The sequence below is a fragment of the Nerophis lumbriciformis genome, linkage group LG22, assembly GCF_033978685.3.
Source record: "Nerophis lumbriciformis linkage group LG22, RoL_Nlum_v2.1, whole genome shotgun sequence".
Lineage (NCBI taxonomy): Eukaryota > Metazoa > Chordata > Actinopteri > Syngnathiformes > Syngnathidae > Nerophis > Nerophis lumbriciformis.
Window position 1 is genome coordinate 11,904,959 of NC_084569.2, and position 27,038 is coordinate 11,931,996.

At 39.0% G+C, this 27,038-nt stretch overlaps 1 protein-coding gene across 4 annotated transcripts in view; it reads right to left on the reverse strand.

Annotated features, from left to right (window-relative positions):
• The window catches only part of LOC133615561 (BAR/IMD domain-containing adapter protein 2-like), a 241,580-nt gene that overhangs the window by 153,475 nt on the left and 61,067 nt on the right, over nucleotides 1–27,038 (reverse strand). For all 4 annotated transcript variants that reach the window (XM_061974241.2, XM_061974243.1, XM_072915671.1 and 1 more), the window contains one exon: nucleotides 2,845–2,920. In XM_061974241.2, the coding sequence (XP_061830225.1) occupies nucleotides 2,845–2,920 (76 nt within the window). The remainder of the gene's footprint in view (nucleotides 1–2,844; nucleotides 2,921–27,038) is intronic.

Sequence of the window (27,038 nt, forward strand, 5' to 3'; positions counted from 1 at the left end):
GTTTTTAGGTGCGCCTTATAGTGCGGAAAATACGGTAGTTTTGGACGATACCACAAATTTGTGCATCAATCCGATACCAAGTGGTTACAGGATCATACATTGGTCATATTCAAAGTCCTCATGTGTCCAGGGACATATTTCCTGAGTTTATAAACATAATATACATTAAAAAAAAAACGAAAGAAGATGTGATGCCAAAAAATATCGACGTAATCATAGTAGTATCGACGAGATACGCTCCTGTACTTGGTATCATTACAGTGGATGTCAGGTGTAGATCCACCAATGGCGTTTGTTTACATTGTGACGCCAGTTAGCTACGGTGTGTAGTGAAGCATTTAGCTATTCCTCGTCCTGCAGTGATAATAATAGTTGTAAGAAACTTACTTTATTTGTCGCCATAGAGGCGAGGATTAGTGATTTAGAAGTAGCTAAAACACTGTATAGACTGGGGATGGACTTTAGCCGCTAGCTAGGTAGCCATGTCTTAAAGCACCTCTTCGTGAGGGTGTTTCAGTGTTATAACTTCACCTTTATCGTTAGTTTTTAAGCCAAAATGCGTCCGTTCTCCCTTTTCTGTCTACACACCAGTGACGTGCAGTCATGGAAAGAAAAAAAATGTAAAAAGAAAACAATTTAATTAAATTGTTATATGTATGCAGTGATTATACTATAACGTTATTTTCCATTTAACTTCACCAGTTTTGATTATTTTTATTCAAAATCGCTGAATTTTCACATTTGCCGTTCAAATACTGAGAAGAGACGGTGCGGTGATCAGCAGCCAGTTGAGGCACGTCACTCAGTGCCTCAACATGGATTGCGCAATGACTCGGCTAACTACTGGCCTGCTGTGCAGTGAGACTGTATTGCTATATGAATTATATTATACATTTCCATAGTTTAGTTAGCTGACGTATAGAATGTACAGTGTATTTTGTCAACAACTGTATGTGTGTAACGTATTTCTTGTGCTGAGCGATCATAAAACGGCTGCAAAAGACGCACTGGCTGAGGCTCCAGTAGCCCCGCCTCCTGCACCCCCGCCGTAGAATTGTTATATCAACTAAAGCCCACACTTAAACTTTCCACGTGCAAGATTGAATCTATTTAAAAAAGTTATTTCATAAGAAGCCAAAAAGTGCAAAAACAATAATGTTCGTGTTGGAGGAGTTGTGAATGACTGCAGGGCCACAACATTAGGTACACCTGCAGACTGCAGGTGTACCTAATTCACAACTCCTCCAACACGAACATTATTGTTTTTGCACTTTTTGGCTTCTTATTAAATAACTTTTGTAACCTATTTTTATGGGCTTTCCTATTTGTGATGTTAAGTTCCTGTTATGCGCTGTTATACAGTATATGCCTGGAGCTCTTATTTTGAAGGCGCCAAGAGCGGAAGTGATGACATGTTGTAATGGAGCGGAGGTTTTTGAAAGAAGGTAAATAAAGTGGTCCTCGTGTAAACTGGAGCCTCCGTGTTTGTTATTTTGTAGTTTCATACAGTATAGGCGACATTTATAAACCCTCGGTTACACTTTTTTAAATAGATTCAATCTTGCACGTGGAAAGTTTAAGTGAGGGCTTTAGTTGATATAACACACCCGTCAGGGGGTTCATTAATCCAGCACAACAGCGGCTCATGGACTTATTTTATAAGTAAAGGTTAGACCATAATAACGTTTTTTTTAATTAAATGTGCTTTTTTGTGTGCTGCAGTTTGTATGTGTAAAGTTAAAGTTAAGTTAAAGTACCAATGATTGTCACACACACACTAGGTGTAATGAAATGTGTCCTCTGCATTTGACCCAACCCCTTGATCACCACCTGGGAGGTGAGGGGAGCAGTGGGCAGCAGCGGCGCCGCGCCCGGGAATAATTTTTGGTGATTTAACCCCCAATTCCAACCCTTGATGCTGAGTGCCAAGCAGGGAAAAATGCTGGTATGAGCTTTTAAACAAAACCCGTTAACTGCTGCCAATCAAATGGTGAATAAGATACTCTTTAGGGTTCATATGTTTGTAAATCTGACTGTGATGAAGTCAGTGCCTCACCAGTCATCAACCTCACCGCACGTCACTGCTACACACTGTGTCTGCTTGTAAGTACTCCGAACATGCTCCTGCGGTACTTTTCATAAGCTGCATGGTCCCGAATATGATTCATTAGTATCGCGGTGCTATACTAATACCGGTATACCGTACAATCCTACTTGGATCAGATTCACAATATCAATTTTAACTTGGAATGTGTGTCAAAAAAAAACCTTCAATTGTCGCACCATATGGGCAACAAGTGGCCCCTCTCATTCTGCCCCCGCAAATCAGAGCCTCTTAGTCGCCCATGAGGGTCGAGCAAATCTTGCAAAGTGGGTATTTAGTGGCTCAGGGAGTCTGTCTCCATCCTCCCACTGGGTCTTGGATTACTTAGCACACGTGTCAAGGACGGGGAATGAAACATACGACTCGTTGGACTGAGGGGGGGGGGGTCCGCCTCGTGTTAATTTTTTTATCATTCGGGGGAGTTTCGATAAATCACAGTCTTCAAATTACCAACGGACGATCTCGCAACCACGCGTCCGCTCATTAATTTGTCTGCCCACAGTGAACCATCATCACCTCACATTAGAGGCCCTTTGTTTTGCTCTTAATACGCCTCCACGGCCGGATAAAAAAGCGGCGCGCCCCATGACAAGGCGGGAGGATAAACATTGTGCTTTTATAGACAAGACAAAAAGGGAGAACATAGGTGGATAAGACGGGGAGAGGAACGATGGATTGGCAGCGTGCCTGGGAGATGAAGGCACAAGCAAAGAGGGGGAAACATAATGAAAAGGACTTACTGGCAAGGGCCTTCTCGTAGTTCTTTCCCATGGCAACAAAGTTCCGTAAGCAGGGGTTGAACTGCTCCATGATGGTCTGGAAGAGATGAGATGGCACAAGAATCAAGGGCACGTCAGGAAGAATGAGTCGAGAAAACAACATCAGTCTTGGATGGAGCAATATTTGGAGTTATGCGAGCAGTGTGGGGGTGTTACTTAAATGTGGCCAAACAGCTCAATTTTTGTTTCATCTGACATCACATGGACAAAGATAAGACATTCCGGAGGAAAGTTCTGTGGTCAGATGAAACAAAAATTGAGCTGTTTGGCCACAACAACAAGCAATATGTTTGGAGGAGAAAAGGTGAGGCTGTTAATCCCAGGAACACCATTCCTACCGTCAAGAATGGTGGTGGTAGTATTATGCTCTGGACCTGTTTTGCTGCCAATGGAACTGGTGCTTTACAGAGAGTAAATGGGACAATGAAAAAGGAGGATTACCTCCAAATTCTTCAGGACAACCGAAAATCATCAGCCCGGAGGTTGGGTCTTGGGCGCAGTTGGGTGTTCCAACAGGACACAAACCCCAAACATACATCAAAAGTGGTAAAGGAATGGCTAAATCAGGCTTAGAATTAAGGTTTTAAAAAAAAGGCCTTCCCAAAGTCCTGACTTAAACGTGTGGACAATGCTGAAGAAACAAGTCCATGTCAGAAAACCAACACATTTAGCTGAACTGCACCAATTTCGTCAAGAGGAGTGGTCAAAAATTCAACCAGAAGCTTGTGGAAGACTACCAAAATGGGACAATGAAAAAAGGAGGATTACTTCCAAATTCTTCAGGACAACCTAAAATCATCTGCCCGGATGTTGGGTCTTGGGCGCAGTTGGGTGTTCCAACAGGACAAAAAACCCAAACACACGTCAAAAGTGGTAAAAGAATGGCTAAATCAGGTTATAATTAAGGTTTTAGAAAGGCCTTCCCAAAGTCCTGACTTAAACGTGTGGACAATGCTGAAGAAACAAGTCCATGTCAGAAAACCAACACATTTAGCTGAACTGCACCAATTTCGTCAAGAGGAGTGGTCAAAAATTCAACCAGAAGCTTGTGGATGGCTACCAAAAGTGCCTTATTGCAGTGAAACTCGCCAAGGGACATGTAAGCAAATATTAACATTGCTGTATGTATACTTTTGACCCAGCAGATTTGCTCACATTTTCAGTAGACCAATAATAGATTAATAAAAGAACCAAACTTCATGAATGTTTTTTTTGAGACCAACAAAGTATGTGCTCCAATCACTCTATCACACAAAAATAAGAGTTGTAGAAATTATTGGAAACTCAAGACAGCCATGACATTATGTTCTTTACAAGTGTATGTAAACTTTTGACCACGACTGTACATACACACACACACAAATACACATACACCCCCGCGACCCGACTTCGGATAAACGGAAGAAGATGGATGGATGGATGGATATTACATAGGTTAGAATAGAATGAAAAGCTTTATTGACATTATGCTTCATGATTTATGGTTTCCACTATTGGTCTGTGCTTTAAGACAAATACAATCATTAATTAAAGCTGCAAGCAGCGATGGACGGGACCGACTTTGAGGGCTCATAAAATCCAAACCGGAGCAGTAATTAAAACTCTTTCATCAACTTTTAATCAGAAGGGTTCAATCTCTCTCCTGTGCTAATTTGAAGCCGACACGACAAACGTGCTCAGAGGAGATAATGTTTGAAAAAAGGTGACTGTTTTTACACAACTTTTGTTTTGAAGGGGGAATTGCAAACTTCCTGTTGATTTTTGCTGGGGGTTGTCAGTGTATGAAATATAGGTCTAAGTGAGACCTACATAGAGGTTGTTGTTTCATGTCTCTACGACATTCCTACTGGGAGTTACAGGTAGTTTTGTCTGTGTTTTCTTCCTAGGGGGCGCTAGAGCACAATTTTGAGTTTTGGGGTTTGGTTTTTTTGATTAGATCGCAATTTTCGCCAGTCCTGATGTGTGTGTCCAATTTGGTGAGTTCTGAAGCATGTTAAGGGGGTCGAATTACAGCTCAAAGAGGCAGCGGTATAATAATAAAACGCGAGCAATTTAATAGGGTCCTCTGTCCCAAAGGGACTCGGTCCCTAATAAATACTAAAAGCAATACTATAGCTGAAACTACAGAAAAGACATGTCGCAGGCAAAACACATTGTTAGTGACGAAACAAATCGTAGCAATTTGTTGGAAAATTCAGTCATTAAAATTGCATTAGTTTGCGCTACGTGGGCTGTTTTAACTCCGCTAATATTTGGCATTAAGCCAAGCAGCTGTGTCCGTGTCTTCATATCATTATGGGAGGAGCTAGTTGACTTTATTACCTGTCAATATGACTGCTTGTTATTTATTTGTTTAGCTAAGTTTGAAGCAAAGGTGGTAATACTTTAATCACCTTCGGCGAGGCATGTTTTAAAGCAGCGCTTGCAGCGTGACCCTTCCGTGTTTAAAGCATCAGCTTTGTCGTTTCATCAAACATATATGAACTTTGTTGCCCTAGGGGAAACTGCGTAACACATGACACACTGACCAAGCTTGACATATTGTTACGATAACAATCTACAAGGTTAATATTAGAGATGTCTGATAATATCGGCCGATAGTGTTGGTGCCTGTGTACAATCTGCCTCCTGAAAGGGGAATGTTGCCTCTCATTTAAGGAGGAATGAGAGGCCTGCCGATATAATCGGCCGATAAATGCGTTAAAATGTAATATCGGAAATTATCGGTATTGTTTTTTTTTATCGTTTTTTTTTTTTTTTTTTTAAATTTGTTTTTATTAAATCAACATAAAAAACACAAGATACACTTACAATTAGTGCACCAACCCAAAACACCTCCCTCCCCCATTTACACTCATTCACACAAAAGGGTTGTTTCTTTCTGTTATTAATATTCTGGTTCCTACATTATATATCAATATATATCAATACAGTCTGCAAGGGATACAGTCCGTAAGCACACATGGTCCACTAATAGTACTAACCTTTAACAGTTAATTTTACTCATTTTCATTCATTACTAGTTTCTATGTAACTGTTTTTATATTGTTTTACTTTCTTTTTTTATTCAAGAAAATGTTTTTAATTTATTTATCTTATTTGATTAATTTTTTTAAAAAAGTACCTAATCTTCACCATACCTGGTTGTCCAAATTAGGCATAATAATGTGTTAATTCCACGACTGCATATATCGGTTGATATCGGTATCGGTAATTAAAGAGTTGGACAATATCGGAATATCGGATATCGACAAAAAGCCATTATCGGACATCCCTAGTTAATATAGTTGGCTTCTCTTTCTTCTCCTCCATTTATCTGCTTTCTTTTGTACTTCAAGTTATTATTACATATATGTATTGTTGCATTTGAAACAATTGTATTGTTGATAATAGAGGTAATTGTTATTATTCATTATCAATGGTGCTATTTCTATTGGTATTTGTATTGCTCCATTTGTACTGTAATAATGCTCATTGTCATTTCCGTATTATTAATATTTATTTCACTAACCGCTTCTTTGCTATCACTTTTATATTTGTACATATCCTTTTTGCTGATGTTGTTCTGTTGTTGTTGTTATTATTGTTTTACTTATTCACTTATTCTTCTGTTGTTTGGATGCTTTACATTACCGTATTTTCCGCACTATAAGGCGCACCGGATTATAAGGCGCACCTTCAATGAATGGCCTATTTTAAAACTTTGTTCATATACAAGGCGCACCGCATTATAAGGCGCATAGAATAGACGCTACAGTAGAGGCTGGGGTTGCGAGACCTGTTGTGGCTCAATATTGGTCCATATATAAGGCGCACCGGATTATAAGGCGCACTGTCAGCTTTTGAGAAAATTGGAAGTTTTTAGGTGCTTTTGCTTTTGTTGTCTCTCTGTCTTATCCCCGCAATTTCCCCCTGTCGTCCTTTTTTTCCCTCTTTCTATCCCCTCCTTCTCCGGCCCGGCAGCACCAAATAATAATATAAATCCATTTAATAAAGTCAAATACAAATAAGGCAACATGAGAAGAATCTAAAACTTTTCTTTTGTAAAGTAAATTTTTTACAGCCGATATGAGTAGCTGGACAGGACAAAAAAAAAAAACTGGTATTTTTCAAATGCAGTATCGTACCGATTTCAATTCATTAGTACCGCGTGTACCGTACAACCTTAAAGGGGAACATTTATCACCAGACCTATGTAAGCATCAATATATACCTTGATGTTGCAGAAAAAAGACCATATATTTTTTTAACCGATTTCCGAACTCTAAATGGGTGAATTTTGGCGAATTAAACGCCTTTCTAATATTCGCTCTCGTTGTGACGTCACATCGGGAAGCAATCTGCCATTTTCTCAAACACATTACAAACACCGAGTCAAATCAGCTCTGTTATTTTCCGTTTTTTCGACTGTTTTCCGTACCTTGGAGACATCATGCCTCGTCGGTGTGTTGTTGGAGGGTGTAACAACACGAACAGGGACGGATTCAAGTTGCACCAGTGGCCCAAAGATGCGAAAGTGGCAAGAAATTGGACGTTTGCTCCGCACACTTTACCGACGAAAGCTATGCTACGACAGAGATGGCAAGAATGTGTGGATATTCTGCGACACTCAAAGCAGATGCATTTCCAACGATAAAGTCAAAGAAATCTGCCGCCAGACCCCCATTGAATCTGCCGGAGTGTGTGAGCAATTCAGGGACAAAGGACTTCGGTAGCACGGCAAGCAATGGCGGCAGTTTGTTCCCGCAGACGAGCGAGCTAAACCCCCTGGATGTCTTGGCTCACACCGTCCCTTATGCCACCGAAGATGATCAAGAGAAGAATATCGACCCTAGCTTCCCTGGCCTACTGACATCAACTCCAAAACTGGACAGATCAGCTTTCAGGAAAAGAGAGCGGATGAGGGTATGTCTACAGAATATATTAATTGATGAAAATTGGGCTGTCTGCACTCTCAAAGTGCATGTTGTTGCCAAATGTATTTCATATGCTGTAAACCTAGTTCATAGACCTGTTTCCTTACTTCCACAATTTTCTAAAATCATTGAAAAACTGTTCAATAACAGATTAGAGAGTTTCATAAATAAAAATAGAATACTCGAAGAAAATCAATATGGATACAGAGCTAATGTTTCAACTTCGATGGCTTTAATTGAAATTACAGAAGAAATTACCAATGCTATAGATAATAAAAAATGTGCGGCAGCAGTTTTTATGGATCTAACTAAAGCATTTGACACAATTAATCACAATATTTTAATAAAAAAACTAGAACGATATGGCATCAGAGGGTTAGTCTTAAACTGGATAAGAAGTTATCTAATGAACAGGAAACAATACGTGAAGGTAGGCGAACACACCTCTACAACGCTAAATATATCCTGTGGTGTACCTCAGGGATCAATACTAGGACCTAAATTATTCAATCTATATATAAATGACATTTGTAAAGTTACAAAAGATTTAAAGTTAGTATTATTTGCGGATGATACAACAGCGTTTTGTTCAGGAGAGAATACACAGAAGATACTACAAATAATAACAGAAGAAATTAACAAATTAAAAAGATGGTTTGACAAAAACAGACTATCGTTGAATCTCAGTAAAACTAAAATAATGCTATTTGGTAACAGTAGAAGAGAAAGTCAAACACAAATACAAATAGACGGAATAGAAATTGAAAGAGTAAATGAAACCAAATTTCTAGGTATAATGATTGATGATAAATTGAACTGGAAATCTCACGTAAAAAATATACAACATAAAGTAGCAAGAAACACGTCAATAATGAATAAAGCAAAACATGTTCTAGACAAAAAATCACTTCATATTCTCTACTGCTCACTAGTGTTACCATATCTGAGTTATTGTGCAGAAATATGGGGAAATAATTACAAAAGTACACTTCATTCATTAACGGTGTTACAAAAAAGATCAGTTAGAATAATACATAATGTTGGATATAGAGAACACACAAATCCTTTATTTATTGAATCAAAGATTCTGAAATTCTACGACATAGTGAATTTGCAAACAGCTAAAATTATACACAAAGCAAACTATAACCTGCTACCCAAGAATATACAACAATTCTTCTCAAAAAAAGAGGAGAAATATAATCTTAGAGAGAAATGTAATTTAAAACATTTGTATGCACGTACAACACTTAAGACCTTCAGTATATCAGTATGTGGAATTAAATTATGGAATGGATTAAGCAAAGCAATCAAACAATGTACTAATATGATCCACTTCAAGAAACTCTTCAAACTTAAAGTGTTTACAAAGTACAAAGAAGAAGAACCATGATAAACATTCTGAATTTATTTAACTCATCCATTCTTTCATTCCTTCACTCACAAAATAATCTTACTTATCTCAACATATGAAATGTAACTTACTTCACCAATTATTATTTATTTACTTATTTTATTGTGATTACTTATGGAGTATATTGTGAATAAATTGAGAACAGGAAGTGAACAAAAGTTTTAGCAACTGTCATGTAAAAGAAAAGGGGTAGGATTAAATAAGCTTTGCTTCTTCCTACTCCTTTTCGAACATGTTGAAAAGAGAAACTGGAGATTGTGATGTATCATGTTGTATACTTGCATGTTCGAAATAAACTCAAACTCAAACTCAATAGTTGTTAGTTTCCTTTAATGCCAAACAAACACATACCAATCGTTGGTTAGAAGGCGATCGCCAAATTCGTCCTCGCTTTCTCCCGTGTCGCTGGCTGTCGTGTCGTTTGTCGGTTTCGCTTGCATACGGTTCAAACCGATATGGCTCAATAGCTTCAGTTTCTTCTTCAATTTCGATTTCGCTAACCATCCGTTTCAATACATGCGTAATCTGTTGAATCGCTTAAGCCGCTGAAATCCGAGTCTGAATCCGAGCTAATGTCGCTATAGCTTGCTGTTCTATGCGCCATGTTTGTTTGTGTTGGCGTCACTATGTGACGTCACAGGAAAATGAACGGGTGTATATAACGATGGTTAAAATCAGGCACTTCGAAGCTTTTTTTAGGGATATTGCGTGATGGGTAAAATTTTGAAGAAAACTTCGAAAATAAAATAAGCCACTGGGAACTGATTTTTAATGGTTTTAACCCATCTGAAATTGTGATAATGTTCCCCTTTAAAATATACTCGTTAAATGAAACCTCTGCTTTATTTTGAACGAATACTTAGGCCTAACTACACAACTGTATTTTAATGTTGATCATAATGCTGGCATTTCCCCACTCAGTTGGACAACGGAAATAAGAGGCGGCGAGGATTGATGATGGCCGCAGAGGCGGTGGTGAAGGATGAGAGTCACTTGTGGATTTTAAGTGTGAAATTTGCATTAAAGCATGAGGCGGCCCTGCAGCATTTAAAATGATGGACACGCTCGCTCATTAGGAGCTTTTTAGCTTTACATTCGTCGTACCTCGAGCGAGAATATTCCACCACAGCGCTGATAAAATGCAGCGTTTGCAGCACGTCTTGTCGTCTTGTGCCTTCTCTTGTTGTTCCTTCGGGGCTTCCTCCAATTAGTCGGTCCCCTGCACCCGACTAGCCAGGAACAGCTGCCGGGACAGCAACATATCTACAAGACTTGCTGCGGTCACCATCAATACTGCAGGATATACTGACTAATCATCTCATATTTGACAATCATGCAGTACATGTCACTTAACCTCTTAAGGCCCAAGCTGTTTGTATACATGCTTTTTTTAATTTCTCTTTGCTATTTGGGCTTATTGGACCCTAATTAGAATAAAAACTAAAAATCATCTTTTGATATTATGTACTTAGTCCATAAGTACACAAACGTGTACTTATTGTGTAGTGACATGCAAATGTTAATTTTTACACTTTTTGTTTCCAAATTCCATTGTATGTTATACTCTTCTGACACCACCAGATGGCAGTATAAGTGTCCATATGTCGGCATAAGACCCCAATTCAGTAGTGTACACAATTTTGGAAATAATAGCTAAAAGGTGCTGTCCACACATGTGGCCACTAAGGCCTTTATAGGTTTTTAATATACAACTACGCAATAGTTATGATGTGCTTTTGTTTTGTATGCTAACTTTTCTATGGGTGTTCACCTCAACAATAAACTGGACTGGACTCACAATTCACTTATTCATGTGATTAAGAGAGGCAACTCCGTCTTAGGCTGCCCACTAGACAGCATTGAGGAGGTGGCTGACAGAAGAATGCTGACCAAGTTTAGATGAATAATAATGCCCAATAACTCTCACCCCATGCACGGCATTGTGGAGGCTCTAGGCCAGTGGTTCTTAACCTGGGTTCGATCGAACCCTAGAGGTTCGGTGAGTCGGGCTCAGGGGTTCGGCGGAGGTCAAAACACACCCGACTCATCGTGTAAATAAAAACTTTTCCCTATCGGCGTATTACGGATACGGCAACAGCAGAAGTCAGACTGATTTGCAGGTGTGTAATTTGTTGTGAGTTTATGCACTGTGTTGGTTTTGTTCTTTGAATAAGGTGATGTTCATGCATGGTTCATTTTATGCACCAGTAAAGAAACATGGTAACACTTTAGTATGGGGAACATATTCACCATTAATTAGTTGCTTATTAACATGCAAATTAGTAACATATTGGCTCTTAACTAGTCATTATTAAGTACTTATTAATGCCTTATTCTGCATGGCTTTATTATAACCCCAACCCTCTAACCCTAACCCTAACCAAATAACTTTAAGTTTTTGTTACTTAGAATATGTTCCCCTAGTGTCCAAAAAACTCTAAATTAAGTCTTTGTTACTTAGAATATGTTCCCCATACTAAAGTGTTACCAAAAACATATAGGATTGAATTCAAAGTCTCCCTACTAACCCACCAGTGCCTCCATGGAAATGCCCCCTTCTACATCAAAGAACTACCGTATTTTTTGGAGTATAAGTCGCACCTGCCGAAAATGCATAATAAAGAAGGAAAAAAACATATATAGGTCGCACTGGAGCCCGGCCAAACTATGAAAAAAAACTGCGACTTATAGTCCGAAAAATACGGTACTCACCCCCAAATCCTCCACACGACACCTCCGCTCCGGACAGGCTAACCTCCTCCAACCTCCGAGGACAAAGCTACGAACAATGGGAGACCGGGCTTTCTGCTCCGCTGCTCCCAGTCTGTGGAACGCTCTCCCTGACCACCTGAGGGCACCACAGACTGTGGATGCTTTTAAAAAAGGCTTAAAAACCCTTCTTTTTAAAAAAGCCTTTTTTTTTTTTTTTTTAGGTATATGCATACTAGTTTTAGCTATTTTGCTGTTCTAGTTTCTATTTTTATTTATTTTGTATTATCTTTTTATTTTTATTTTTTAATACACTGTAGCACTTTGAGGTTGTTTACTCAATGTAAAGTGATTTTTACAAATACAATCTATTATTATTATTATACTGTGTATAACTTTGTCTTGAATTTGAAAAAAAAATACATTGTATTCTTCACTAAAGAAGGGTTCGGTGAATCGCATATGAAACTGGTGGGGTTCGGTACCTCCAACAAGGTTAAGAATTACTACTCTAAGTACTGTATTTTCCGGACCATAGGGCGTACCTGATTATAAGGCGAACTGCCGATGAGCGGGTCTTGTCAGGGCGCATTAAAGGGGTCATATTATGATTATTTTTTAATAAATGGAAAACACTTCCTTGTGGTCTACATAACATGTAATGGTGGTTCTTTGGTCAGAATGTTGCATAGATGATGTTTTACAGATCATCTTCAAGCCGCTTTCTGACAGTCTCTTCAGGTCGCGCCGTTTTGTGGGCGGTCTTATTTATGTGGCTCACCTTCGCATGCCCCAAAAAGGAGTCCGCTCCTCCCCAAGTGGAGGAGTTCAAGTACCTCGGAGTCTTGTTCACGAGTGAGGGAATAGTGGATCGTGAGATCGACAGGCGGATCGGTGCGGCGTCTTCAGTAATGCGGACGCTGTATCGATCCATTGCGGTGAAAAAGGAGCTGAGCCGGAAGGCAAAGCTCTCAATTTACCGGTCGATCTACGTTCCCATCCTCACCTATGGTCATGAGCTTTGGGTTATGACCGAAAGGACAGGATCACGGGTACAAGCGGCCGAAATGAGTTTCCTCCGCCGGGTGGCGGGGCTCTCCCTTAGAGATAGGGTGAGAAGCTCTGTCATCCGGGAGGAGCTCAAAGTAAAGCCGCTACTCCTCCACATGGAGAGGAGCCAGATGAGGTGGTTCCGGCATCTGGTCAGGATGCCATCCGAACGCCTCCCTAGGAAGGTGTTCAGGGCACGTCCGACCGGTAGGAGGCCACGGGGAAGACCCAGGACACGATGGGAAGACTATGGCCTGGGAACGCCTCGGCATCCCTCGGGAAGAGCTGGACGAAGTGGCTGGGGAAAGGGAAGTCTGGCCTCGGATAAGCGGAAGAAGATGGATGGATGGACCTTCGACAGCGTCTTCTCCCCGTCATCTTTGTTGTAGCGGTGTAGCGTGCAAGGACGGGAGTGGAAGAAGTGTCAAAAGATGGAGCCAACTATTTTAATGACTTTCAGACATAATGTAAACTCACTACACCGGTATGTTTTATTTTAGCGCTTTCATAGCGGGTTTACTGACAAATATAAGTATTTTCTCACTGGCACTCATCGAGGGCGGACACTCCCCTTTGCTCTCCCTTATCTCTCCTGCTTGCTTCTTTGTTTTGTCTTGTCTTAACTTTGTTGTTCCCTATTTTTGCACTGCTCTCCAAATCTAAACATTGGTTTAACTGGCCTCAACGAAATTGACAAGATCTTGGGTTTGGGGGAACCTGCTTGTCGTGACGGAGCGGTTGTTGCTGGACACACGACGGACTCTTGGGAGAAGTTGAGGACGTGAAGATATCTACCTATTCGGAATTATGACAACAGGACATCTGCTGATTGGAGTAAGCGTTGCTCTGGTTTGTCGACAAATTGAAAGTTGCTGGCAGTCTTCAAAGTACCCCAAAACTGCTACAAATGATTGGAGGATGCGAGAAGAACTGTGGACACCTCTTGTGATTTTGGAACACATCGGACTGTCTGCCCTGCAGGTTTTTGAGGACCAGTCATAGACAATTTAGAGTGAAAAGCAAATTTTATTTTCACTCGCATACAAAACATTTTAACTTAGATTGTTTCCCTGGCTTCGAGACTCTCCCGAAAGACAGTGCGGCAAAGACACAACAAACTCCCTTTTTGTCTCTCGTGGACACACACCTGTTGTTGTTGACTTTGGACTTATCGGCTGCACGACATCAAGACCGCGGAACAGAGACACTGCAGGCTTACACACACACATGCATCCACAAAAATATGCGCCACACACATACATACCCCACCCCCAAATCCAACGCCCTCGACGCAAATCCCATAGGGGTGATGGAAGGATGGGCAGCGCCTGAGAGCTGCGGCCTGCCACCATGACCCCGCACTCCCTTCCCTCTGTTGCTAGATATCTCGAGATGGAATCAATAAAGTACTATCTATCTATCTATGTACGTTGTAATATGTATATATGCTTTGCTATGGAGGTTTTTTCCCCACTCCAGACTGGGCCCCCTTAGGAGCCCAGTCTAGATTGTATTTTTTTACTCATCCTACCCCAGCGTTTACCTTTTTCCCATCTTTTACAGAGCGCCTTGTGGCGACTCATCAGCGTTCCTGTTCTGTACACCGTTTGTTTGTCTAATCTTGAACCGGGTTTGTGCTGAAAACAAAGTTTCGTTGTACTTGTGCAATGACAATAAAGACTTATCCTATCCTAAGAACTCTATGCTACTTTATTTTAGAAATGGCAACAGCGGAGGATGAATGTCCCATAACGAGAATATAGAGAAAAAAAAGAAGCTTATTGATTACGGCTTCGGACCGGACTACAATGGCGGATACACGCACATTTTCAGGACTTATGCAGATCCCAAATACACATCAGCAGGTAACAGAAGGTAAGAAATGTTGATTTTGCATAATTTTGTGAAACAAAACGCCAGATAATATGTCTTACCTTATACACACACCATAATAATACTTGTATGTTGAAGCATATCAAGCGGTGCGGCTTCATAACTTACCGAAGTCTTACTAAAACATTTTGATGGATTTTTGAGTGCCGTGTGTAATGTTCTATATTTTCAATGGAACATATACAATGTTGATGTTGTTTACTTGAGTCATATTGGTGCAAAGGTTTAACATGTGTATAAGGATATTTCACATGCCTTTACTGTGTATATAATTGAACAGTATTTATGTTGTGTACAATGTGTATTTATAATATGTTGTGAAAAGGAAATGTCATATTTTTTGGAAGCTCATCTTGTACTTGACTTTGTTTATAGTGTTAGGCGCAATAAGTGTTCAACTTCAGCCTAAACCCTTTTGGTCTGCAACATTTTTTTTTTTTATTTATGAATGTACAACTGTTTGTTTATTAATGTACATCTGTTTGTTTATGTAAAACTGTTTGTTTATTTTGTTGACCATTGACCAAAGAAATAATAAAATAAACTATTGCCATCATAGTGCAGTCTACACATATCGCTTATGTTTGACTGCCATCTACTGGTCACACTTATCATTACACCATGTACCAAATAACATTGCTTCAAGGTCGGTAAGCAAAACCAGAATTATTCCGTACATTAGGCGCACCGGGTTATAAGTCGCACTGTCGAGTTTTGAGGAATGTTAAGTGTGCCTTATAGTACGGAAAATACGGTGAACACACGTCTGGCTATAAGAAAAACAAATTGCATATGGTAAATAATGATATATATATATATATATATATATATATATATATATATATATACAGTATATGTATTGTTATTACAGGAGGCCATAGTGGTTTGTAGTCAAGATAAAGAACAGTTCTTGATCCAAAGCACACCACATCATGCTTCCAACATGCTGACAAATGGCATGTTGATGAATTTCACCTCTCACACTGCAAATACTGAAATCTAAGTAAGATGAAATATCTCAAATAAGGGTGATATTTGCTTATTTTCTGTCTGATAAGATAATTCTTCTCACTAAGCAGATTTTATGTTAGATTGTTTTACTTGTTTTAAGGATTTTGGTCCTAAATTATCTCAGTAAGATATTAGCTTGTTGCTGAGATTTTATGACCTATATTGAGTAAAACATGCTTGAAACTAGAATATGAACTGATGCAAAGCTGTGTCATTAACACTCACAAGTATAAAACTACTTTTTTAAAGTAATAATTTCTTACTTCAAGCATGAAAAAAAAAACAACATGCCGAGCGCATATCATTATGTCAAGATAATGGCACTAGCATTTACGTACCGTATTTTCCGGAGTGTAAGTCGCACCGGCCGAAAATGCATAATAAAGAAGGGAAAAAACATATATAAGTCGCACATTTTTTGGGGACATTTTTGAGCGCGTATCATTATGTCAAGATAATGGCACTAGCATTTACTTAATTTAAGAATATCTTTCAACATATTGAGCAAAAAGGTCCCATTTTTTTCCTACCAAGAAAAGTGCACTTCTTATTAGTGAGAATATACTTATTCTAAGGTATTTTTGGGTTCAATTATGTTAACTAATTTTACTTGTTTTGGAAAGTCTTGACAAGCCGAATTTTCTTGTTCTATTGGCAGATCATTTTGCTTAGTTCAAATAAAATACCCCTAATTTTGTATTTTTTTTTTCTTGTTTTTGAACACTGACTTTTTGCAGTGCACTTAAACACTGTTTCTAAAGATTGTGCTGAATAGTATTGCATGGGATATCATACAGTGCACTTGAATACAACATTCTCTCTCACCACTGCAGGGATATCAGAGCAGTGATGCAGTGTCTGGTGAGGAATTCTTAAAGGGGAACCTTATCACCAGACCTATGTAAGCGTCAATATATACCTTGATGTTGCAGAAAAAAGACCAGATATTTTTTTAACCGATTTCCGAACTCTAAATGGGTGAATTTTGGCGAATTAAACGCCTTTCTATTATTCGCTCTCGAAGCGATGACGTCACATCGGGAAACAATCCGCCATTTTCCCAAACACATTACAAACACTGAGTCAAATCAGCTCTGTTATTTTATGTTTTTTCGACTGTTTTCCGTACCTTGGAGACATCATGCCTCGTCGGTGTGTTGTCGGAGGGTGTAACAACACGAACAGGGACGGATTCAAGTTGCACCAGTGGCCCAAAGATGCCAAAGTGGCAAGAAATTGGACGTTTGTTCCGCACACTTTACCGACGAAAGCTATGCTACGACAGAGATGGCAAGAATGTGTAGATATCCTGCGACACTCAAAGCAGATGCATTTCCAACGATAAAGACAAAGAAATCTGCCGCCAGACCCCCATTGAATCTGCCGGAGTGTGTGAGCAATTCAAGGACAAAGGACCTCGGTAGCACGGCAAGCAATGGCGGCAGTTTGTTCCCGCAGACGAGCGAGCTAAACCCCCTGGGTGTCTTGGCTCACACCGTCCCGAAGATGATCAAGAGAAGAATATCGACCCTAGCTTCCCTGACCTGCTGACATGAGGGTATGTCTACAGAATATATTAATTGATGAAAATTGGGCTGTCTGCACTCTCAAAAGTGCATGTTGTTGCCAAATGTATTTCATATGCTGTAAACCTAGTTCATAGTTGTTAGTTTCCTTTAATGCCAAACAAACACATACCAATCGTTGGTTAGAAGGCGATCGCCGAATTCGTCCTCGCTTTCTCCCGTGTCGCTGGCTGTCGTGTCGTTTTCGTCGGTTTCGCTTGCATACGGTTCAAACCGATATGGCTCAATAGCTTCAGTTTCTTCTTCAATTTCGTTTTCGCTACCTGCCTCCACACTACAACCATCCGTTCCAATACATGCGTAATGTGTTGAATCGCTTAAGCCGCTGAAATCCTAGTCTGAATCCGAGCTAATGTCGCTATAGCTTGCTGTTTGTTTGTGTTGGCTTCACTATGTGACGTCACAGGAAAATGGACGGGTGTATATAACGACGGTTAAAATCAGGCACTTTGAAGCTTTTTTTAGGGATATTGCGTGATGGGTAAAATTTTGAAAAAAACTTCGAAAAATAAAATAAGCCACTGGGAACTGATTTTTAATGGTTTTAACCCTTCTGAAATTGTGATAATGTTCCCCCTTAATAAGAGCCAGAACTACATGCATCATGTGCCAATATTTGATATAAAACAGCAGGAAAGATGGTATCAGCTGAGCAATATTGAAACTATCAATACAAACACAACAATACAGAGTGTGTGTGTGTGTGTTGCCTTCAAAAGGTGTGCTCAAACCGGTATGCAAATAATCATTTCAGATGAGTTAATCAAGCAAAGCGATAAGGATTTACTCAATCAGACAGAAAGAACCAGACTTCACCCGAAAAGCTGTCGTACTATTATTGCCTTTTTTTCTGTCCAAAGTTTACACAAAAAAAATCTTTGAGGGTGAACAAAAGGCTGAACTCATCAAATTCTGTTTGAAGCCAAAGTAAGCAAAGTATAAGTGAACTCAAGACGACATCACTCTCTAATAATTAAAGCGGAATTCAAGCATAAAAATAACATTATGGATATGCCTCACTCTAAGATTCCTATTTATGGGTAACACAAATATTTTGCTCGTCTTGTTGAAAATAAGCCAGTCTGGATGAATTAGTGCAGTCATTAAAAAATATCAGAAATAACATCATAGAAACTTTGCTTTGACAAACAGAAACAATGTCTAAATTACTAAAATAATGTTGGGTTGTAGTAAAATAATATTTGTCTTTTGACCTCAGCTACCACTACTATCTTGTTGTGTCAGGTATAAGTTAAATCATCTTAAAGACACAGTCGTGGTCAAAAGTTTACATACACTTGTAAAGAACATAATGTCATGGCTGTCTTGTAGAGATGCGCGGTTTGCGGACACAACCGCGGAGTCCGCGGATTATCCGCGGGTCGGGCGGTTGAAATAAAAAAAAAAAGAAGATTTTATCCGCGGGTCGGGTCGGGCGGTTGAAATAAAAAAAAATTAGATTTTAAATAGATTCAGGCGGGTTCGAGTAAAACCAATTCGGAAATATATATACATAGTTAAATGTTGTTACCCACATACGAAAAACGAGCAGGCACCTGCAGCATATGCCACAACAGAAGAAGAAAAAAAAAAAGAGATGGGACACTTTTACGGAGCGGAGAAGGGACGCCTCACCGGGGTCCGGGACCGAGGCCCCTTCCCCCGAGAGGGCCCCACCGGGAGCCGTAGCTGAGGTGATCCGCGAGAAGGGCCCGACGCACGTCCAGGGTCACCACCGCGCCCACCGCACCGACACCCCGCCTCGTCCGCCTTCGCCGTGGCCGGCGTCACGCGCAGCAGGTAAGCAGCTTACCTGCCCGCCACCCCCGTGGCCGGGGGCTCGTAACAGGGGTCACTCCGCGCGCTCCGCCCGCGCAGCTTACCTGCCCGCCACCCCCGTTGCCGGGGGCGCGTAACAGGGGTCACTCCACGCGCAGTGCGCTCACGAAAGGGGTGGGGCTCACCCTGGTGAGCCGAGTGGACCACTTTTGGTAAGCAGAACTGGCGCTGCGGGATGAACCGAACGCCGGGTTAAGGCGCCCGATGCCGACGCTCATCAGACCCCAGAAAAGGTGTTGGTTGATATAGACAGCAGGACGGTGGCCATGGAAGTCGGAACCCGCTAAGGAGTGTGTAACAACCCACCTGCCGAATCAACTAGCCCTGAAAATGGATGGCGCTGGTGCGTCGGGCCCATACCCGGCCGTCGCCGGCAGCGAGAGCCGCGAGGGCTAGGCCGCGACGAGTAGGATGGCCGCCGCGGTGCGCGCTGAAGCCTCGGGCGCGAGCCCGGGTGGAGCCGCCGCGGGTGCGAGGGACATCGCACCTCCACGCGCTTGGAGGTGCGCTCAGCGCGGCTCCCAGATGATTGCGCACTGGTGTGCGTCTGGGCCGTGACAGCGTGGCACGCATTGAATGTCTCTGCTACATTGGATCAGTCTCCTTTCTTTAACAGGCAAAAGCTTTATAACCTCACTAATGCCTTGCATCGTCTATATTAGATATATTACAACGGGCGGGTGCGGGCGGGTGCGGTTTTGATTAAATGTTAGTTCGGGTGGATGCGGATGGTTGACGACTTTTGTGATGCGGTTGCGGATGAAATAATTGCCTATCCGCGCATCTCTACTGTCTTGAGTTTCCAATCATTTCTACAACTCTTGTTTTTTTGTGATAGAGTGATTGGAGCACAAACATTCATGATGTTTGGTTCGTTAAAAAATAAAAAGTCAACGTTTCGAAAAAATAACTGCAATATAAAAATTGTGTGTTTAGTACCGTATTTTTCGGAGTATAAGTCGCTCTGGAGTATAAGTCGCACCGGCCGAAAATGCATAATAAAGAAGGACCGTATTTTTCGGAGTATAAGTCTCTCTGGAGTATAAGTCGCACTGGCCGAAAATGCATAATAAAGACGGAAAAATTATTCATAAAAAAATAAATAAAAAGTCAACGTTTTGAAAAAATAACTGCAATATAAAAATTGTGCAAAGCTTAGGTAAAGAGTAGCGGGTTATAGTCCGGAAAATATGGTATATACTAGAGATGTCCGATAATATCGGTCTGCCGATATTATTAGCCGATAAATGCTTTAAAATGTGATATCGGAAATTATCGGTATCGGTTTCAAAAAGTAAAATTTAGGACTTTTTAAAACGCCGCTGTACGGAGTGGTACACGGACGTAGGGAGAAGTACAGAGCGCCAATAAACCTTAAAGGCACTGCCTTTGCGTGCCGGCCCAATCACATAATCTCTACGGCTTTTCACACACACAAGTGAATGCCATCCATACTTGGTCAACACCCATACAGGTCACACTGAGGGTGGCCATATAAACAACTTTAACACTGTTACAAATATGCGCCACACCGTGAACCCACACCAAACAAGAATGACAAACACATTTCGGGAGAACATCCGCACCGTAACACAACAGAACAAATACCCAGAACCCCTTGCAGCACTAACTCTTCCGGAACGCTACAATATACACCCCCCCGCTACGCCCTACTCCCCCCCCCCACCTCAACCCCACCCACCCCCCAACCCCGCCCACCTCAACCTCCTCATGCTCTCTCAGGGAGAGAATGTCCCAAATTCCAAGCTGCTGTTTTGAGGCATGTTAAAAAAAAAAAAAAAGCACTTTATTAGGACAAAATTAGGACAAATGCTCTCATCAGTGAAGCATGTTTAATGTAAACAGTGGGATTTCTAACAATTAGGAAGGTTTGTGTTATGTTTCCCCACTGCAAAAACTGAAATCTAAGTAAGATGAAATATCTCAAATAAGGGTGATATTTGATTATTTTCTGTCTGATAAGATAATTCTTCTCACTCAGCAGATTTTATGTTAGAGTGTTTTACTTGTTTTAAGGGTTTTGGTCCTAAATGATCTCAGTAAGATATTACAGCTTGTTGCTGAGATTTGATGAGTAAAACATGCTTGGAACTAGAATATCTGTTGCAAAGCTGTGTCATCAACACTCACAAGTATAACACTACTTTTTTTTAAGTAATCATTTCTTAATTCAAGCATGAAAAAAAAATCATGACTTTGACACAATTGTGTCTCATATTAGACACATTTGGCTGTTTTATTTTCAATGAAACAATAGAAAATACGCACTCATATAGTAGCACAGTTATTATTAGTGAGAATATACTTATTTTAAGGTATTTTTGGGTTCATTGAGGTTAGCTAATTTGACTTGTTTTGGAAAGTCTTGACAAGCCAAATTTTCTTGTTCTATTGGCAGATAATTTTGCTTAGTTCAAATAAAATACCCCTAATTTTTGTATTTTTTATTCTTGTTTTTGAACACTGACTTTTTGCAGTGTGGCAGTGCCGTGTTGGCATTTTTTCCCCCATAACTTGAGTTGATTTATTTTGGAAAACCTTGTTACATTGTTTAATGCATCCAGCGGGGCATCACAACAAAATTAGGCATAATAATGAGTTAATTCCACGACTGTATATATCGGTATCGGTTGATATCGGAATCGGTAATTAAGAGTTGGACAATATCAGAATATCGGCAAAAAAGCCATTATCGGACATCTCTAGTATAAACCGTATTTTTCGGACTATAAGTCGCAGTTTTTTTCATATTTTGGCCGGGGGTGCGACTTATACTCAGGAGCGACGTATGTGTGAAATTAACACATTACTGTAAAATATCAAATAATATTATTTATCTCATTCACGTAAGAGACTAGACGTATAAGATTTCATGGGATTTAGCGATTAGGAGTGACAGATTGTTTGGTAAACGTATAGCATGTTCTATATGTTATAGTTATTTGAATGACTCTTACCATAATATGTTACGATAACATACCAGGCACGTTCTCAGTTGGTTATTTATGCCTCATATAACGTACACTTATTCAGCCTGTTGTTCACTATTCTTTATTTATTTTAAATTGCCTTTCAAATGTCTATTCTTGGTGTTGGCTTTTATCAAATACATTTCCCCCAAAAATGCGACTTATACTCTAGTGCGACTTATATGTTTTTTTCCTTCTTTATTATGCATTTTCGGCCGGTGCGACTTATACTCCGAAAAATACGGTACTAAACACACAATTTTTATATTGCAGTTATTTTTTCGAAATGTTGACTTTTTTTTTTTTTTTTTTATGAATAATTTTTCCTTCTTTATTATGGGTTTTCGGCCGGTGCGACATATACTCCAGAGCGACTTATACTCCGAAAAATACGGTCCTTCTTTATTATGCATTTTCGGCCGGTGCGACTTATACTCCAGAGTGACTTATACTCCGAAAAATACGGTACTAAACACACAATTTTTATATTGCAGATATTTTTTCGAAACATTGACTTTTTTTTTTTTTTTTATGAATAATTTTTCCTTCTTTATTATGCATTTTCGGCCGGTGCGACTTATACTCCAGAGCGACTTATACTCCGAAAAATACGGTACTAAACACACAATTTTTATATTGCAGTTATTTTTTCGAAACGTTGACTTTTTATTTATTTTTTTTATGAATAATGTTTCCTTCTTTATTATGCATTTTCGGCCGGTGCGACTTATACTCCAGAGCGACTTATACTCCGAAAAATACGGTACTAAACACACAATTTTTATATTACAGATATTTTTTTGAAACGTTTACTTTTTTTTTTTTTTTATGAATAATTTTTCCTTCTTTATTATGCATTTTCGGCCGGTGCGACTTATACTCCAGAGCGACTTATACTCCGAAAAATACGGTACTAAACACACAATTCTTATATTGCAGTTATTTTTTCGAAACGTTGACTTTTTTTTTTTTTTTTTATGAATAATTTTTCCTTCTTTATTATGCATTTTCGGCCGGTGCGACTTATACTCCAGAGCGACTTATACTCCGAAAAATACGGTCCTTCTTTATTATGCATTTTCGGCCGGTGCGACTTATACTCCAGAGCGACTTATACTCCGAAAAATACGGTACTAAACACACAATTTTTATATTGCAGTTATTTTTTCGAAACGTTGACTTTTTTTTTTTTTTTATGAATAATTTTTCCTTCTTTACTATGCATTTTCGGCCGGTGCGACTTATACTCCAGAGCGACTTATATGCCGAAAAATACGGTACTAAACACACAATTTTTATACTGCAGTTATTTTTTCGAAACGTTGACTTTTTATTTTTTTTTTATGAATTATTTTTCCTTCTTTATTATGCATTTTCGGCCGGTGCGACTTATACTCCAGAGCGACTTATACTCCGAAAAATATGGTCCTTCTTTATTATGCATTTTCGGCCGGTGCGACTTATACTCCAGAGCGACTTACACTCCGAAAAATACGGTACTAAACACACAATTTTTATATTGCAGTTATTTTTTCGAAACGTTGACTTTTTATTTTTTCTTTATGAATAATTTTTCCTTCTTTATTATGCATTTTCGGCCGGTGCGACTTATACTTCAGAGCGACTTATACTCCGAAAAATACGGTCCTTCTTTATTATGCATTTTCGGCCGGTGCGACTTATACTCCAGAGCGACTTATACTCCGAAAAATACGGTACTAAACACACAATTTTTATATTGCAGTTATTTTTTCGAAACGTTTACTTTTTTTTTTTTTTTTTTTATGAATAATTGTTCCTTCTTTATTATGCATTTTCGGCCGGTGCGACTTATACTCCAGAGCGACTTATACTCCGAAAAATACGGTACTAAACACGCAATTTTTATATTGGTTATTTTTTCGAAACGTTGACTTTTTTTTTTTTTTTTTATGAATAATTTTTCCTTCATTATGCATTTTCGGCCGGTGCGACTTATACTCCAGAGCGACTTATACTCCGAAAAATACGGTACTAAACACACAATTTTTATATTGCAGTTATTTTTTCGAAACGTTGACTTTTTTTTTTTTTTTTATGAATAATTTTTCCTTCTTTATTATGCATTTTCGGCCGGTGCGACTTATACTCCAGAGCGACTTATACTCCGAAAAATACGGTACTAAACACACAATTTTTATATTGCAGTTATTTTTTCGAAACGTTGACTTTTTTTTTTTTTTTTATGAATAATTTTTCCTTCTTTATTATGCATTTTCGGCCGGTGCGACTTATACTCCAGAGCGACTTATACTCCGAAAAATACGGTACTAAACACACAATTTTTATATTGCAGTTATTTTTTCGAAACGTTGACTTTCTATTTTTTTTATGAATAATTTTTCCTTCTTTATTATGCATTTTCGGCCGGTGCGACTTATACTCCAGAGCGACTTATACTCCGAAAAATACGGTCCTTCTTTATAATGCATTTTCGGCCGGTGCGACTTATACTCCGAAAAATACGGTACTAAACACACAATTTTTATATTGCAGTTATTTTTTCGAAACGTTTACTTTTTAATTTTTTTTATGAATAATTTTTCCTTCTTTATTATGCATTTTCGGCCGGTGCAACTTATACTCCAGAGCGACTTATACTCCGAAAAATACGGTACTAAACACACAATTTTTATATTGCAGTTATTTTTTCGAAACGTTGACTTTTTATTGTTTTTTTATGAATAATTTTTCCTTCTTTATTATGCATTTTTGGCCGGTACGACTTATACTCCAGAGCGACTTATACTCCGAAAAATACGGTCCTTCTTTATTATGCATTTTCGGCCGGTGCGACTTATACTCCAGAGCGACTTATACTCCGAAAAATACGGTACTAAACACACAATTTTTATATTGCAGTTATTTTTTCGAAACGTTGACTTTTTATTGTTTTTTTATGAATAATTTTTCCTTCTTTATTATGCATTTTTGGCCGGTGCGACTTATACTCCAGAGCGACTTATACTCCGAAAAATACGGTCCTTCTTTATTATGCATTTTCGGCCGGTGCGACTTATACTCCAGAGCGACTTATACTCTGAAAAATACGGTACTAAACACACAATTTTTATATTGCAGTTATTTTTTCGAAACGTTGACTTTTTTTTTTTTTTTTATGAATAATTTTTCCTTCTTTATTATGCATTTTCGGACGGTGCAACTTATACTCCAGAGCGACTTATACTCCGAAAAATACGGTCCTTCTTTATTATGCATTTTCGGCCGGTGCGACTTATACTCCAGAGCGACTTATACTCCGAAAAATACGGTACTAAACACACAATTTTTATATTGCAGTTATTTTTTCGAAACGTTGACTTTTTTTCTTTTTTTTTATGAATAATTTTTCCTTCTTTATTATGCATTTTCGGCCGGTGCGACATATACTCCAGAGCGACTTATACTCCGAAAAATACGGTACTAAACACACAATTTTTATATTGCAGTTATTTTTTCGAAACGTTGACTTTTTATTTATTTTTTTATCAATAATTTTTCCTTCTTTATTATGCATTTTCGGCCGGTGCGACTTATACTCCAGAGCGACTTATACTCCGAAAAATACGGTCCTTCTTTATTATGCATTTTCGGCCGGTGCGACTTATACTCCAGAGCGACTTATACTCCGAAAAATACGGTACTAAACACACAATTTTTATATTGCAGTTATTTTTTCGAAACGTTGACTTTTTTTTTTTTTTTTATGAATAATTTTTCCTTCTTTATTATGCATTTTCGGCCGGTGCGACATATACTCCAGAGCGACTTATACTCCGAAAAATACGGTACTAAACACACAATTTTTATATTGCAGTTATTTTTTCGAAACGTTGACTTTTTATTTATTTTTTTATGAATAATTTTTCCTTCTTTATTATGCATTTTCGGACGGTGCGACTTATACTCCAGAGCGACTTATACTCCGAAAAATACGGTCCTTCTTTATTATGCATTTTCGGCCGGTGCGACTTATACTCCAGAGCGACTTATACTCCGAAAAATACGGTACTAAACACACAATTTTTATATTGCAGTTATTTTTTCGAAACGTTGACTTTTTTTTTTTTTTTTTTTTATGAATAATTTTGCCTTCTTTATTATGCATTTTCGGCCGGTGCGACATATACTCCAGAGCGACTTATACTCCGAAAAATACGGTACTAAACACACAATTTTTATATTGCAGTTATTTTTTCGAAACGTTGACTTTTTATTTATTTTTTTATCAATAATTTTTCCTTCTTTATTATGCATTTTCGGCCGGTGCGACTTATACTCCAGAGCGACTTATACTCCGAAAAATACGGTCCTTCTTTATTATGCATTTTCGGCCGGTGCGACTTATACTCCAGAGCGACTTATACTCCGAAAAATACGGTACTAAACACACAATTTTTATATTGCAGTTATTTTTTCGAAACGTTGACTTTTTATTTTTTTTAATAAGAATAATTTTTCACACACTATTATTATTTCGGCAATTCTGACAAGGAACAGCCACTAAATTGACCTTTGATCAATGCTTTTCTCTACCATCTGTCCGTCAACCCGAACCTCTTTCTAATTGGAGGGTAGAGTCCACAGTCCACACACAGTAGTGACCTTTAATGTGAAGTGTTGTAGGAAGTGAACATTTCTCCCATTGTAAACTGGCTTTAGCCACAATTAGAGTGTAAACATGCCTCTAATTAAAGGAGAAGCATAA